Source organism: Phaseolus vulgaris, chromosome 11, assembly GCF_051622355.1.
Source record: "Phaseolus vulgaris cultivar YP4 chromosome 11, ASM5162235v1, whole genome shotgun sequence".
Classification (NCBI taxonomy): domain Eukaryota; kingdom Viridiplantae; phylum Streptophyta; class Magnoliopsida; order Fabales; family Fabaceae; genus Phaseolus; species Phaseolus vulgaris.
The window spans coordinates 30,383,020-30,394,085 of NC_143508.1; the positions used below are offsets into that span (position 1 = coordinate 30,383,020).

General features: G+C 38.1%; 1 protein-coding gene across 1 annotated transcript; it reads right to left on the reverse strand.

Annotated features, from left to right (window-relative positions):
• On the reverse strand, positions 1 to 6,627 carry LOC137822725 (Ribosomal protein L1p/L10e family). The gene is made up of 10 exons (XM_068627681.2): positions 5,994 to 6,627; positions 3,843 to 3,920; positions 2,774 to 2,815; positions 2,604 to 2,706; positions 2,085 to 2,152; positions 1,952 to 1,996; positions 1,750 to 1,857; positions 1,568 to 1,655; positions 1,315 to 1,361; positions 1 to 319 (listed from the first exon to the last, which is right to left on the reverse strand). The coding sequence occupies exons 1-10, from the start codon at positions 6,552 to 6,554 to the stop codon at positions 242 to 244; spliced, it is 1,218 nt and encodes a 405-aa protein (XP_068483782.1). The 5' UTR covers positions 6,555 to 6,627; the 3' UTR covers positions 1 to 241.
• Between the last annotated feature and the right edge of the window lie 4,439 nt (positions 6,628 to 11,066).

Genomic DNA, 11,066 nt, shown 5'->3' on the forward strand with positions numbered 1-11,066 from the left:
TTAGCCGGTAATGCTTTAAATGAATTAATTTAGTAGGCCATGATTTTCGGCGGTGAAATGAGGAAAATGGAACACAGCCAGAAAATTCAACAACCTCGCACAATGTCAAAATTTTCGCTTATTGTCTCATACTTCACTAAACAGCTTACAAAATCAATGGTAATGAACAAAAACACTACGACATATGTTCATCTAAACTTGGATTCACGTTGAATGCCCATATTTGATGTATCCACATGATTCATACCACATGCGTTTTCTTGTAGTTATCTGCAGCTTTGGACAATGATTGTATTGATACAGGTAATCCTGGGCCCATCTGCATAAATAGGATAGCACAAAATAATTTGAACGCTACAAGAATGAGACAAAATTCATAAATAATCACTGCAACGGAGGATACTAGCAAATTTACATCTTCATTGCTCCCATTTTACATAACTCCCTCCTCCCTTGTTTCACTTACCCTTTCATTGCTCCTGCTTCACTACCCAAGTAGATTCTCCTACCTTAATCACTAATGATCACTTCTATCTCCCCACATAACTAGTGCAATCATGAAATTTCACGATCTGTATGCGAGGGGAATATACCTTTTAGCATTTAAAAAGATTATAATATCTAATTGAGCACGTGTTTGATATCACAAAGATAAGGAACTCCCTCTTATCTTTCACCCCACTCCCTTTTTAACATTTTCATTATTGATTCTCAGGTCTCACCATACTACTTAAATTCAAGTTCAGCACCATGAATAAGATAAGATCTAATCTAATCATCATGTTATATCCAGTTCAAATTTTCACCCAATTCTTTTAATTTCAAAGGTAATATGATTGAATTGCTGCTCTAAATCGATTGAACTTCCTCAGGTCAACCTTACAACATATAAAAACGTGGAAATTTTCACTACTATGTCTCCCTTAATTCTATACCATGTTTTACTGACCGTCTATCAGAGGCTAAATCAGAGCAACTACATGCATCCTAAATACATTGTAGTCAACAATGAGAGACTCATAACTGACTTGTTAGAAACAGCGTGCAAATCAAAATCCTTGATGTTATATCTTGCATAAAACAATAACCAAGCCTCTTTTCCCACTAGGTGGAGACGGTTTGCAAACTGAACACTAAAACCATTGCCAATATTAGTTCACTTTCTGCTTTCAGAAGGAAATAGGGGAGGATGAATTATATGTACACACCCAATGTTTCCTTGAGTATCATTAATGTAAAATGCAAGAATGAAATGTAGCTTTCAATCTAAAATACACAAAAAAAAAGAAACAATAATGAGATGCAAGAGCTTACCGTGCTGCTTATATGGACAGACAACACATACCCAGCATATTTGGAAGCTGAATAACAAAGAGAACTATAAGATAATGGAAGTAACCTTAGCAAATAAAATGTGATCATGTGTTGTACCAACTTAAAGTGCTATGGAATTTGTTGTAAATAGGTTTAGGGGGAGGGGAGATAGATTATCAGTTGTGATCTGACAACATAATTTCTTTTTCAAAAATAGAGAGAAGGAAAGCATAAGGAGGTTTGTGCTACTTACTCTTCTTTAAGCCAGCAGGCTTCGCAAGCAATACAGCATTCATAAATGCACTAATATTCTCCCGTAAAGCATCTTCTTTGTAGCTTACCTGTGGATATTATTGGAAGCACAAAACACCTCATACAACACACCTATTGCATGTAACGGAGTCTATAAGGAGTTGGAAGAGAACAATATCGTACCTTTCCAAGTCCCACATGCAAAATTGATTTACTTTCCATTTTAAACTCCACACGACCCTGTCTTAACTCTTTCAACTGCCCTGCAATATCACTGGTGAGAGTACCTAGCTGTAGATCATATAAAAACAACCAAACAAGAGTTACATACAACCCACATGATCCCGAACTTAAAAAGAACGCCAAAAGATGTTGATAAACTAACCTTCTTATCAGGCATCAGTCTGCGCTTTCTAAGGTATTGTGCTATCTGCATAGTTCATACAAGCTTTAGAAGAAAAAAACTATTAATTCAGATGATGTCACCGTATAAAACCACTTAAATGAAAGAAAAAAACCTTTCCAAGATGAGGTGCCATTCCAGGAGACGAGAAGCATTTGTCAACTTTGAGCTTATTTTTACCACCTATAAGTATATATAAGCTATTATTAGATGTGGATACAGTTTAGAAATTTTATATTCTTGGCATGAAAAGGAAAAATAATAGTTGCTAAGGCCCCAAGGACGTGTATAGAATACTCCATTCCATACACTGTTGAGTTACTGTCAAAGTGTCTGTTAAGTACATGACAAACAAAATTAATGTTACAAGTTTGCCTAAATTAAAACATTAGGTTTAGGTGTGCGCACAGATAGAACAAAGGAGAAAAATAACTGCAGATAAGCAAGCATATACTAGGAATGTGCACGTACAGAAGGTGATGAATATACAGCTAAAAAAACAAGGAAAGAAAGAATGGAACCAACAAGGCAAGGGACAATATGCACCACACATTTGCTTTTCACAAATATAGTATGGGAAAAATCTATCAACATGATGTACAAAATTACTTGTAGAAAGAGATCAGTTCATTACTAGCAATCTCCTCAATAAGCTCTCTACCACCAACTATATCAGCTCCTGCAGCTTTAGCTTCCTCTGCCTCAGCCCCTTCTGCAAAAACAGCCACACTGACGGCCTGGAAGGTTTTGAGAATTAGACGACAAACCTACCATTATATCAATTGCTTAACATTCATATGTTACCTTGGGAGCACCATGAGGCAGAATCACAGTACCACGAACTGCCTGCCAGAGTTGAAATCATTATCTTCTAGAGCAAAGGATTGAAGAAACAGCATATATAGTTTTATCCAGAAAAAAGGGACAAAATAACAGTGATTTGGGATGTATAAGCACAAAAAAAGTGTTCTGCAGAATATTTTGAATAGTCTTTGAAGAAATTTTCTAAGATAACTCACCCAACATAATAATATAATAATTTCACAGCATATGATGCTTAGGGAACATGAAAAGGCTATGTTTTTAAAGATATTACTTCCTCCAGTCCTTTATACTAGAAACAAAATGGGAACACTTTTTTGTCCTAATTATAAGAAACATGGACCCCCTTCAAATGTATTAATTGCTAATTTCTTATCATACCCTAAATTTATTGTGGGTGTATTTTAGCTTATTAACTATATTAGTTACACACATTCCTTTCTTTTGGTGCTACTTCAAATGTATTATTTGTTAATATCCTTTTGTAGCCTTAATTTATTGTGAAATCGGTCAATGAAACATCCAGTCATTCTCCAAGCAAGTGGATGCATTCATTAATACAAGTCACACTCATTGGTAAAAAAAATATTTCTTGAAGTACGTACAGTGCCATTAAATATAACCACTATTTAAACCAAATAGTCTTATAGTTATTTCTGAATAAAATTCAAATTTATGATATTATTAATTAACTAACTTAATTACTTTTATCAAACAAAAGGACCCATTATTATAACCATTCATTCAAAGCACATATAAATGTGTAGGATTGGTAACTTGAAGTCCTTGTAAACAAAGGCAAGTCTTGTAGCAAATGAGAGCTATATTGATCCAAGAATATCATCTTGTTTAGCAAGCAGAAATTACTGGACATTAATCATCAAAGTTTAAAAAGCATAAACCTCCAAGTATTTACTTATGCAATTTGTTGAACATGACAAACCCATGGAGCCTCAGGTCTACATGTCAAATTCAAAATTTATATGTTCAAAGAATCACTCAAGAAAACAAACAAATTCAATACAGGGAATAGGGGGGAAACTATGCATACCAGTTCTGTTCGCTTTGAATCAACACCCAATCTTATATGTGCTTCAACAGTTTCATCAAACTTTGCCTTGGCATTGGCCTGAACAGTATGTAATTATATTAAATGACAGAAACTGATGGAATATTCAAGGTAAATTGTGAAGATCATCAAAAAGGCCGTGCCAATCAAATCAATGACCCCAAAGGTTGGGTGTAGGCAATTTAGCTATACTAACAATTCATTAGTGTAGCATCAAGGTTATTAAACTCAAGAACTAGCATAAATTTGGTAAAGATTTCATAGACCGGACTCCTAAACTCAAGAGGCAAATAAAACATTCAGAACATTTACACATAACATGATACTTTAACACAACAACAATTCAACATTTCAACCCAGAATAAAGCAAAGTAACAAACCACAATTAGAAAGTGTTATAGTACATTATTATTAAATAAGATTAAACTATATAATGATCAAATCATTCAAATTTTAAAAACATAAGTTCTTATGGTGAAAACAGTTCAAAAGGTAGTTTATTGCTTCAAATAAACTAAAGAATCTGTTGGAGATTCCACATCGAATAGAAATAAAGTCAATTTACAGTATATAGGTGGGACAAGCCTCACCTTACAAGTTAGTTTTGTGAGGATGACTTAGGCTTAAACTCACTTCCTAATATGATATCAGAATCTATCCTAGCAAGGATGAGTTAGGCTTCTCGTATAGACTAAAGATAAAGCTAATTTACAATATATAAGTGGGACAAACCTCACCTTATAAACTGATTTTGTCAGAATGAGTTAGGCTTAAACTGACTTCCTAATAGGGTCAATTGGAGCCAACAATTACATTTGATTTTATACTCACTAACTCGGTTCTTGACTTGAGAGTTTTCACGAAATTAAAGAACTTAGCCAAGTTTGTTTATAAAAGAGTTTGACAAAAAGATAACTCATTTTCTCTCCCTAACAGTAAACTCGTAAAAGTTTACAAGTTAACTAGAGAGTTTGGCAACATTGCTTAGTACTGTTTATTATTAAGAAAATGCTACAGATTGGTGACAGGGTATGTGCCAATATAGTTATAATAATTCACAAATAATAGATAGCAGAAATTAAAAACTCGACAGGGGGATGGTGCTATACAGAATACATCTATAACAGATACCTTTATACTGCACATACAGAATCAAACAAAAAAAAAAAACAGTTGCTATTACTAAAATCTTGTAACAATTTTATACTTTCCAAATTGGTCTCCCTAACAAAGAAAAAAATTAGCATTAGTGAACAACACAGTTTTTTATCTATGTATTAAAAATTTGCAGCAGTAGCTTTTAGAAATTTATTGCAATATGTACTCGTTTTTTTGCTCCAGGACAGCTCACATACCTGATTACAAACCTGTAAAATGCAGTTTCAGTCTCCTAAAATGTTTAATCTAAGCGTAGATTACTGTATGACAAGGTGCCACACTTACAGACAGCAAAAATGACCAACCAGGATTAGTGTATATGTCACTTTAACAGTCCCAACTCAATAAAGGCATTTAACATAAAATTTTGAAAGAGAAACAACTTACAAGCTCTTTCATTTCACCAAAAGGCAACAGCTTAGACATTTCATAGGGGTAACTATGCAAGCCTAAAATACCCCAGTAGTTTTTATATAATTTTTTTGCATCAATCTCTCACTGGAGGATCCAAGACTCCTCGTATCACATGTAATTTCTACTACAGTAACTTGTTCCTAATAACCAACAATCCAACTATGGCATTACCCAAAGCTCCAACAAAACTTCTACGTAATAGACACATAAGGTGTGCAAATTAAGCTAGAACGGAATTATCAGCAAAAAACATAGTCCACATACAACAACACAATCTTACTCCACTAGGTGAGGTCAACTACTCAAATTACACAATGCAATTTGGCTCAGTTAAAAGACCAAAGTTTAGCCATGTTATTCATAAATCATGTTAAGCACTGCCCGAGTACTACACAAATTCTTCAAACTAGTCTCTGAACATTAAGAAACTAATCTAATCGATATTCAACTATATTTTAGTGACTACCTGTATAATTTCATTACTTCAAGGACTACTTAACAGAGAAATTAATACCGTCTCTCGAAACTATTTATAATTTGAACTAATGGCTTTGTTTTCACCTTAACTTGGCGAATGGCTTCTGCCAATTCAAGCGGAGGCGGCTTCTCATTTTTTTTGGGCTTAATCAGAAGCGGAAACGGCACCTTCATCCGCTCCTCTTCGGTGGCCTTCACCATTCTCATCCTCAGCTCATTCTCCGCCTCGATCTTCCTCCTCTCAATCTCCACCCCCTCGTCCACCACCTTGTCATCGGGGAGAGGCGCCACGCGCGGGGCGTACGACACCACCTCAATCGACGGCGCGTCCTTCACGTATCGGATGTCCTCGCGCGTCCACGCTCGCCGCGAGTCCGATGGCGGGCGGAGGGATTGCGGCTCGGCAGGTGGTGGTGGTGAGGATTCCAACGAGGGTTCAGGCGGCGGGGATTTGGGCTTGATAGGGTAGGAAACTGGTTGGATGGGGATGGGTTGGGAGGGTGTGGCGGGAGGGTTTGAGTTTGATTGGGAGGAAGAGCAGAGGGATCGATGAGAGGTGAAAGAGAAAGGAGAGTGTGAGAGAGAAGCGCGTTTGGCGAAGGAATGGCGGCCAGCTTGGGAGAGAAGAAGCTTGAGTGCCGCCATGGTTGAAGAATGTGAGAGAGTGAGAGAGTGAAAGGTTTTAGGAAATGGGGTTAGTGTGGTGGGGAAAGAGGGAAGCAATGTAAGTTGGTTCGGGTTTTGAAAAACCCGGAATTCTAATACGGGCATTTTGAGTGAGTTAATAGTGAAAATGGGTATGGTATCGGGTCAACAATCAAACCCTTTCATTAGTGATGGGTTACAAAATTAAAGAGATTTATTAACTAATGAGGACTCATCCAATTTTATAATTTGTAATTTTTTTGCTACAGTAAAGTATAGTGTTTTTATTATTTTTCATTTACATTTAAAAAAACTGTCAATTTTACTTTTGATGTAAATTTTTTTTTGTTTTTTAAATCAAATTAATTTGTATAGTTAAAAAAAGTTATAAATAGAGAAAATTAATTATTCAATTTATTTTATAAAAATTATTATTTTTATAAAATAGTTTTTCTGTACTTTCTTTCTAAATTTTTAATATAATTTTTTATTATTCTCAAAATTTGAGTGAGTCATACTCAAACTATTAGAGATGGGAACATTATTTATCGAACAAAAATTTAAAATTTTATTTAGATTAAGTTTTTATTTATCTTTTTCTTATTGTTTTTGTGTGATAGGTATGTGAGTTTGTATGTGTGTTCTGATAATGGATCTTTGTTAGTTTAGATGCACAATATCTTTAATTTCTTTAATTTGATTATCAAAGTTTTTTATGAATAAGTTTAAACTTCTTCGGTAAAATTAGAATGGTTGGTGAACTGGATCAGAGCGCTCAAAGTTTAGTGTTCGGAGGTCAGACCTTAGCATTTGTCGTATACAGGTCGGCTCGACTCTTGGGCCAAGTTGGTGGGCTTAAGATTGGGCCTCAGGTGTATATATTAGTTCCTTTTTCGTATAACTCCTTGTGCATAAGGCTCAGGCAGCTAGCGAGGGGTAGCTTTGGACCTCAGGGTGTACTTAGTGCGCCGAGGGTCTAGCTTAAGTAAATGTTTCCTTTTAAACCTAAGCACATGTGTGGTAGGGCACGTAGAGGTTAGGTTGCATGTGTTCAAACGATAGCGTAGTGCCACGCTGAGGGTGGCTGCGTAAACAGATTGGACCCCTAATGCTGGTACATGAGTTGGTACCCTAATGGTTATTCTGTTATGATTTTATGCACTCCATGAAGGAAAGATTTCGTTCTGTTGTGATACCGTGAGGGTGTGCTCTTGAGCAGAGTGTGTTTCCTGTTGAGTATGCTTTTAGTTGAGATTATATTCTCGTGATAGAAAGTTGTTACAAAAGGTAAACTATAAAAGGGACTTGAGATCCCAAGTAAAGGTACGCTGTTTCTAAGACTGAAACTTGTTACTTCTTGTTTCTTATAAGCCCTGTATTGACTTGATTGTCGAAGTGGAATAAAAAGGTAGGACCCCCTCTGTTTCAATGGAACAACGTTCCAATGCATAAAGACGCAAGAGAACAGATTCCAGAAGAGACAGACGGAGCTAGAGCTTGTCATCAGAGTCAACAGCCAAGTAGGTCAACTGGCAAGAACATTTGGCGCCCACCGTGGGGCGCGATAAAACCAAGCCCCACCCGCAGTTGTACTCAAGCTTTTAGGCGTGATGAGGAATACGAGGCAAGGTCCATTAGGATCTGAAGGGAGTGACAACCATGCCATACAACAGCTTAAGACCGTAACTACTCTCCAAGAGGCGGTGGCGGCATCCAGGGCTGACCAGGAGAGGCTCATGGCTGAGGTTCGAGCCGAGAAAGTGCTCAGGCAATATGAGTTCATGGTAGAGCTAGATGCGTCACGAGCGAGTAATGAAGAGTTACCCAAAGCCAACGAGGAATTGCGTAAGGACTTACAGCAGTTAGGCGAACGCTCCATAGGGGAGCGAGGCCCAACTATTCAAACAAGGGCTCGCCTCAAGCCATTCTCACAGGCGATTCTGGACGCTGTCACACTAGCTAGTTTCATAACGCCCAAGATTGTTTTTACCGGTACAGAAGACCTGGAGGCCCATTTCACAACATTTAATGCCCAAATGATGATCTTGGGAGGAACAAATACTATGCATTGCAAGATGTTCATGGGCACGTTTACAGGCACGACGCTACGCTGGTTTGTTGGCCTCCTAGACGACCACATCACCTCTTTCGATCAATTTTCTGAATTGTTCAGGGAACAATTCATCCTCAACCAAGCTCAACCACCTGTCTCTTTCGACCTCTTCAGTGAGAAGCAGAGACAGGGGGAACCTTTGAAGGATCTCTTGACCAGGTTTGGGGCGTTCGTAGTAAAGCTCCAGACTCAGGATGAGGCTTTAATGGTCCATGCCTTTGGGCAGGGCATCAAGTTAGGGCCATTCAGCGACTCGGTGATCAAAAATCGTGCAAGGACATTCGAGGAGATTCGACGACGAGTTGTGGCCCACATCGCCGCAGAAGAGATCGTAACACTGAAGCGTTGTAGCATATACCCAGGGTAGGCTTAGCCCAAAGAAGGAAGCCGAGCTTAACCGAGAAGAGGTCAGACACGCGCGCGAGCCCCTTATGCGCTGAGAAATAACCAACCAGGTCGAAGACGAAGGACGACCTGCCTTTCCTACCCAAGTTCATAATGACTTACAAGGAGTTGTTGGTTATGTCGGGTATGGCAGATAAGCTGAGGTTCCCCCCGAAATCTGACAGGAATTTGGGGCCACGCAAGGAGATCTGGTGTGAGTTCCACAAAGCGTTCGGGCATGACGTGGAACACTGTATAGCCCTAGGCTACCAGTTAGTTGGCCTGATAAAGGATGAGTTATTGAAAGAGTATCTAGAGGGAAATCAGGAAGGGTCGAAGGAGGAGCTTCCTCCAGCGAACCAAAGGCACGAGGTGCCTGTCCAAGGCGAGATTAATACCATCTCAGGAGGATTTTCAGACGAAAGAAGTACACCAGGGAGGTGATGACAGTAGAGGTGCGGGAGCCTGACCAGCTGGTCGAGCCCGACCTCTCCTTTACCAGGGCCGACTTAGGAGACGTCGTCCCACATGAAGACGATCCAATGGTGATCTCGGTCGTCAATGTGGGAAAAAGAGTACACAGGATTCTCATTGACCAGGGGAGCTTAGTTGACGTAATGTTTTGGGTAACGTTCAACAAGTTGCAGTTGTCACCTGACCAGCGAATAGGACTTATGAGAAGTAGTAGAAGAGACACATGTGTTTAGGGCGACATTTCAAATGCCTTTTCATTTGCCTCCTTTGCCTTGATGTATGACTGACCCTCTACACTATATATAAAGGTGCTTGGCTCTTTTAAAGACACATTGATATTGAATTTTGAAGTAAAGTTACTCTTCTCAAATTGAGTGAGTTTTTGTGAGACTTGTTCTCCTTCTCCTAGTCTTATCTTGTGAGTCTTTGGGAGCTCTTAAGTGGCGACATTCTGCACTCATCTTGGAGTCTATTCACCTTCCAAGTGGCGTGTTCATCTTCCCTTGCATCAACCACATAAGTTTTTCCAACCTTTCATCTTCTTCTTCCATTTCCATTCCATATCAAACTCTAAACATGTCTTGTTCATTGTTCTTGATCTTTAATCGGTTGAATGTTGTAAATTCTTGATTCTAATCGGTTTGTATTGTGTTGTTCTTCATTTCAATCGGTAGATTTTCTTGTTTGATATTTCTAACTGATTCATGTGTCCTTAATTGTGTTTCAATCGGTTCATTTTCCTTTTCATGGTTTTCCATTTGGTTTAGTATGTTTGTATCTTAGATTCAATTCGGTTATTTGTTCTTGAATTTTTTGAGAATCTTGATCCTAATTCTCAAAAGTGTCACATAATGAATCATCTCCTAATCAACTCACATCACACTTTACTTATGATTGATATTTTTAACAAGTATATGGTGAGACCTAGGGAAGATTCCCACTAGACACGAACTTAACCAAGTGGTTAAGTAAGTGTGAAAGTTCACTTTCAAAGGCAAAAGGAAAACACATTATATAGTGAACATGATGTATGGTGCGAAATGTAAAAGGCATGAAAGGAAGCACATGATATGGAAGGAATCCGAAATGGAAATGAAGCAACACAAGAGTACCAATAAAAGATAAAAATGTAATGGAAAATGGAAGAAAGGATGAAGGAAAGAAATCTTATGGTGATGAAATGAGAGTGGACACGCCACTTGGAGTGTGGTTTCCTCCAAGATGAGTGTAGAGGGTCGCCACTTGAGAGCTCTCAACTCACTCAAGATAAGACCTAATGCTTAGAGTAACAAGCCTCACACAATTTGTGCAGAGTTTTCCTTCTTCTATATAATTCAACATGAAAAATAAAAGGAGTATGAAACCTTATTTATAAGAGATGGTGCCTTGGAAAACAAGAAGCAAGGGTAGGATGGGAAACAAAAGAAAGGTGCGGCCATAAACATTGACTGAGTCAATGTCGCACCATAAAGCCTATTATTCTAGAAGATAGGTCAATATCCTACCCTAAAAGGCTATGCTCAAACTAAAGTGATAAGCAC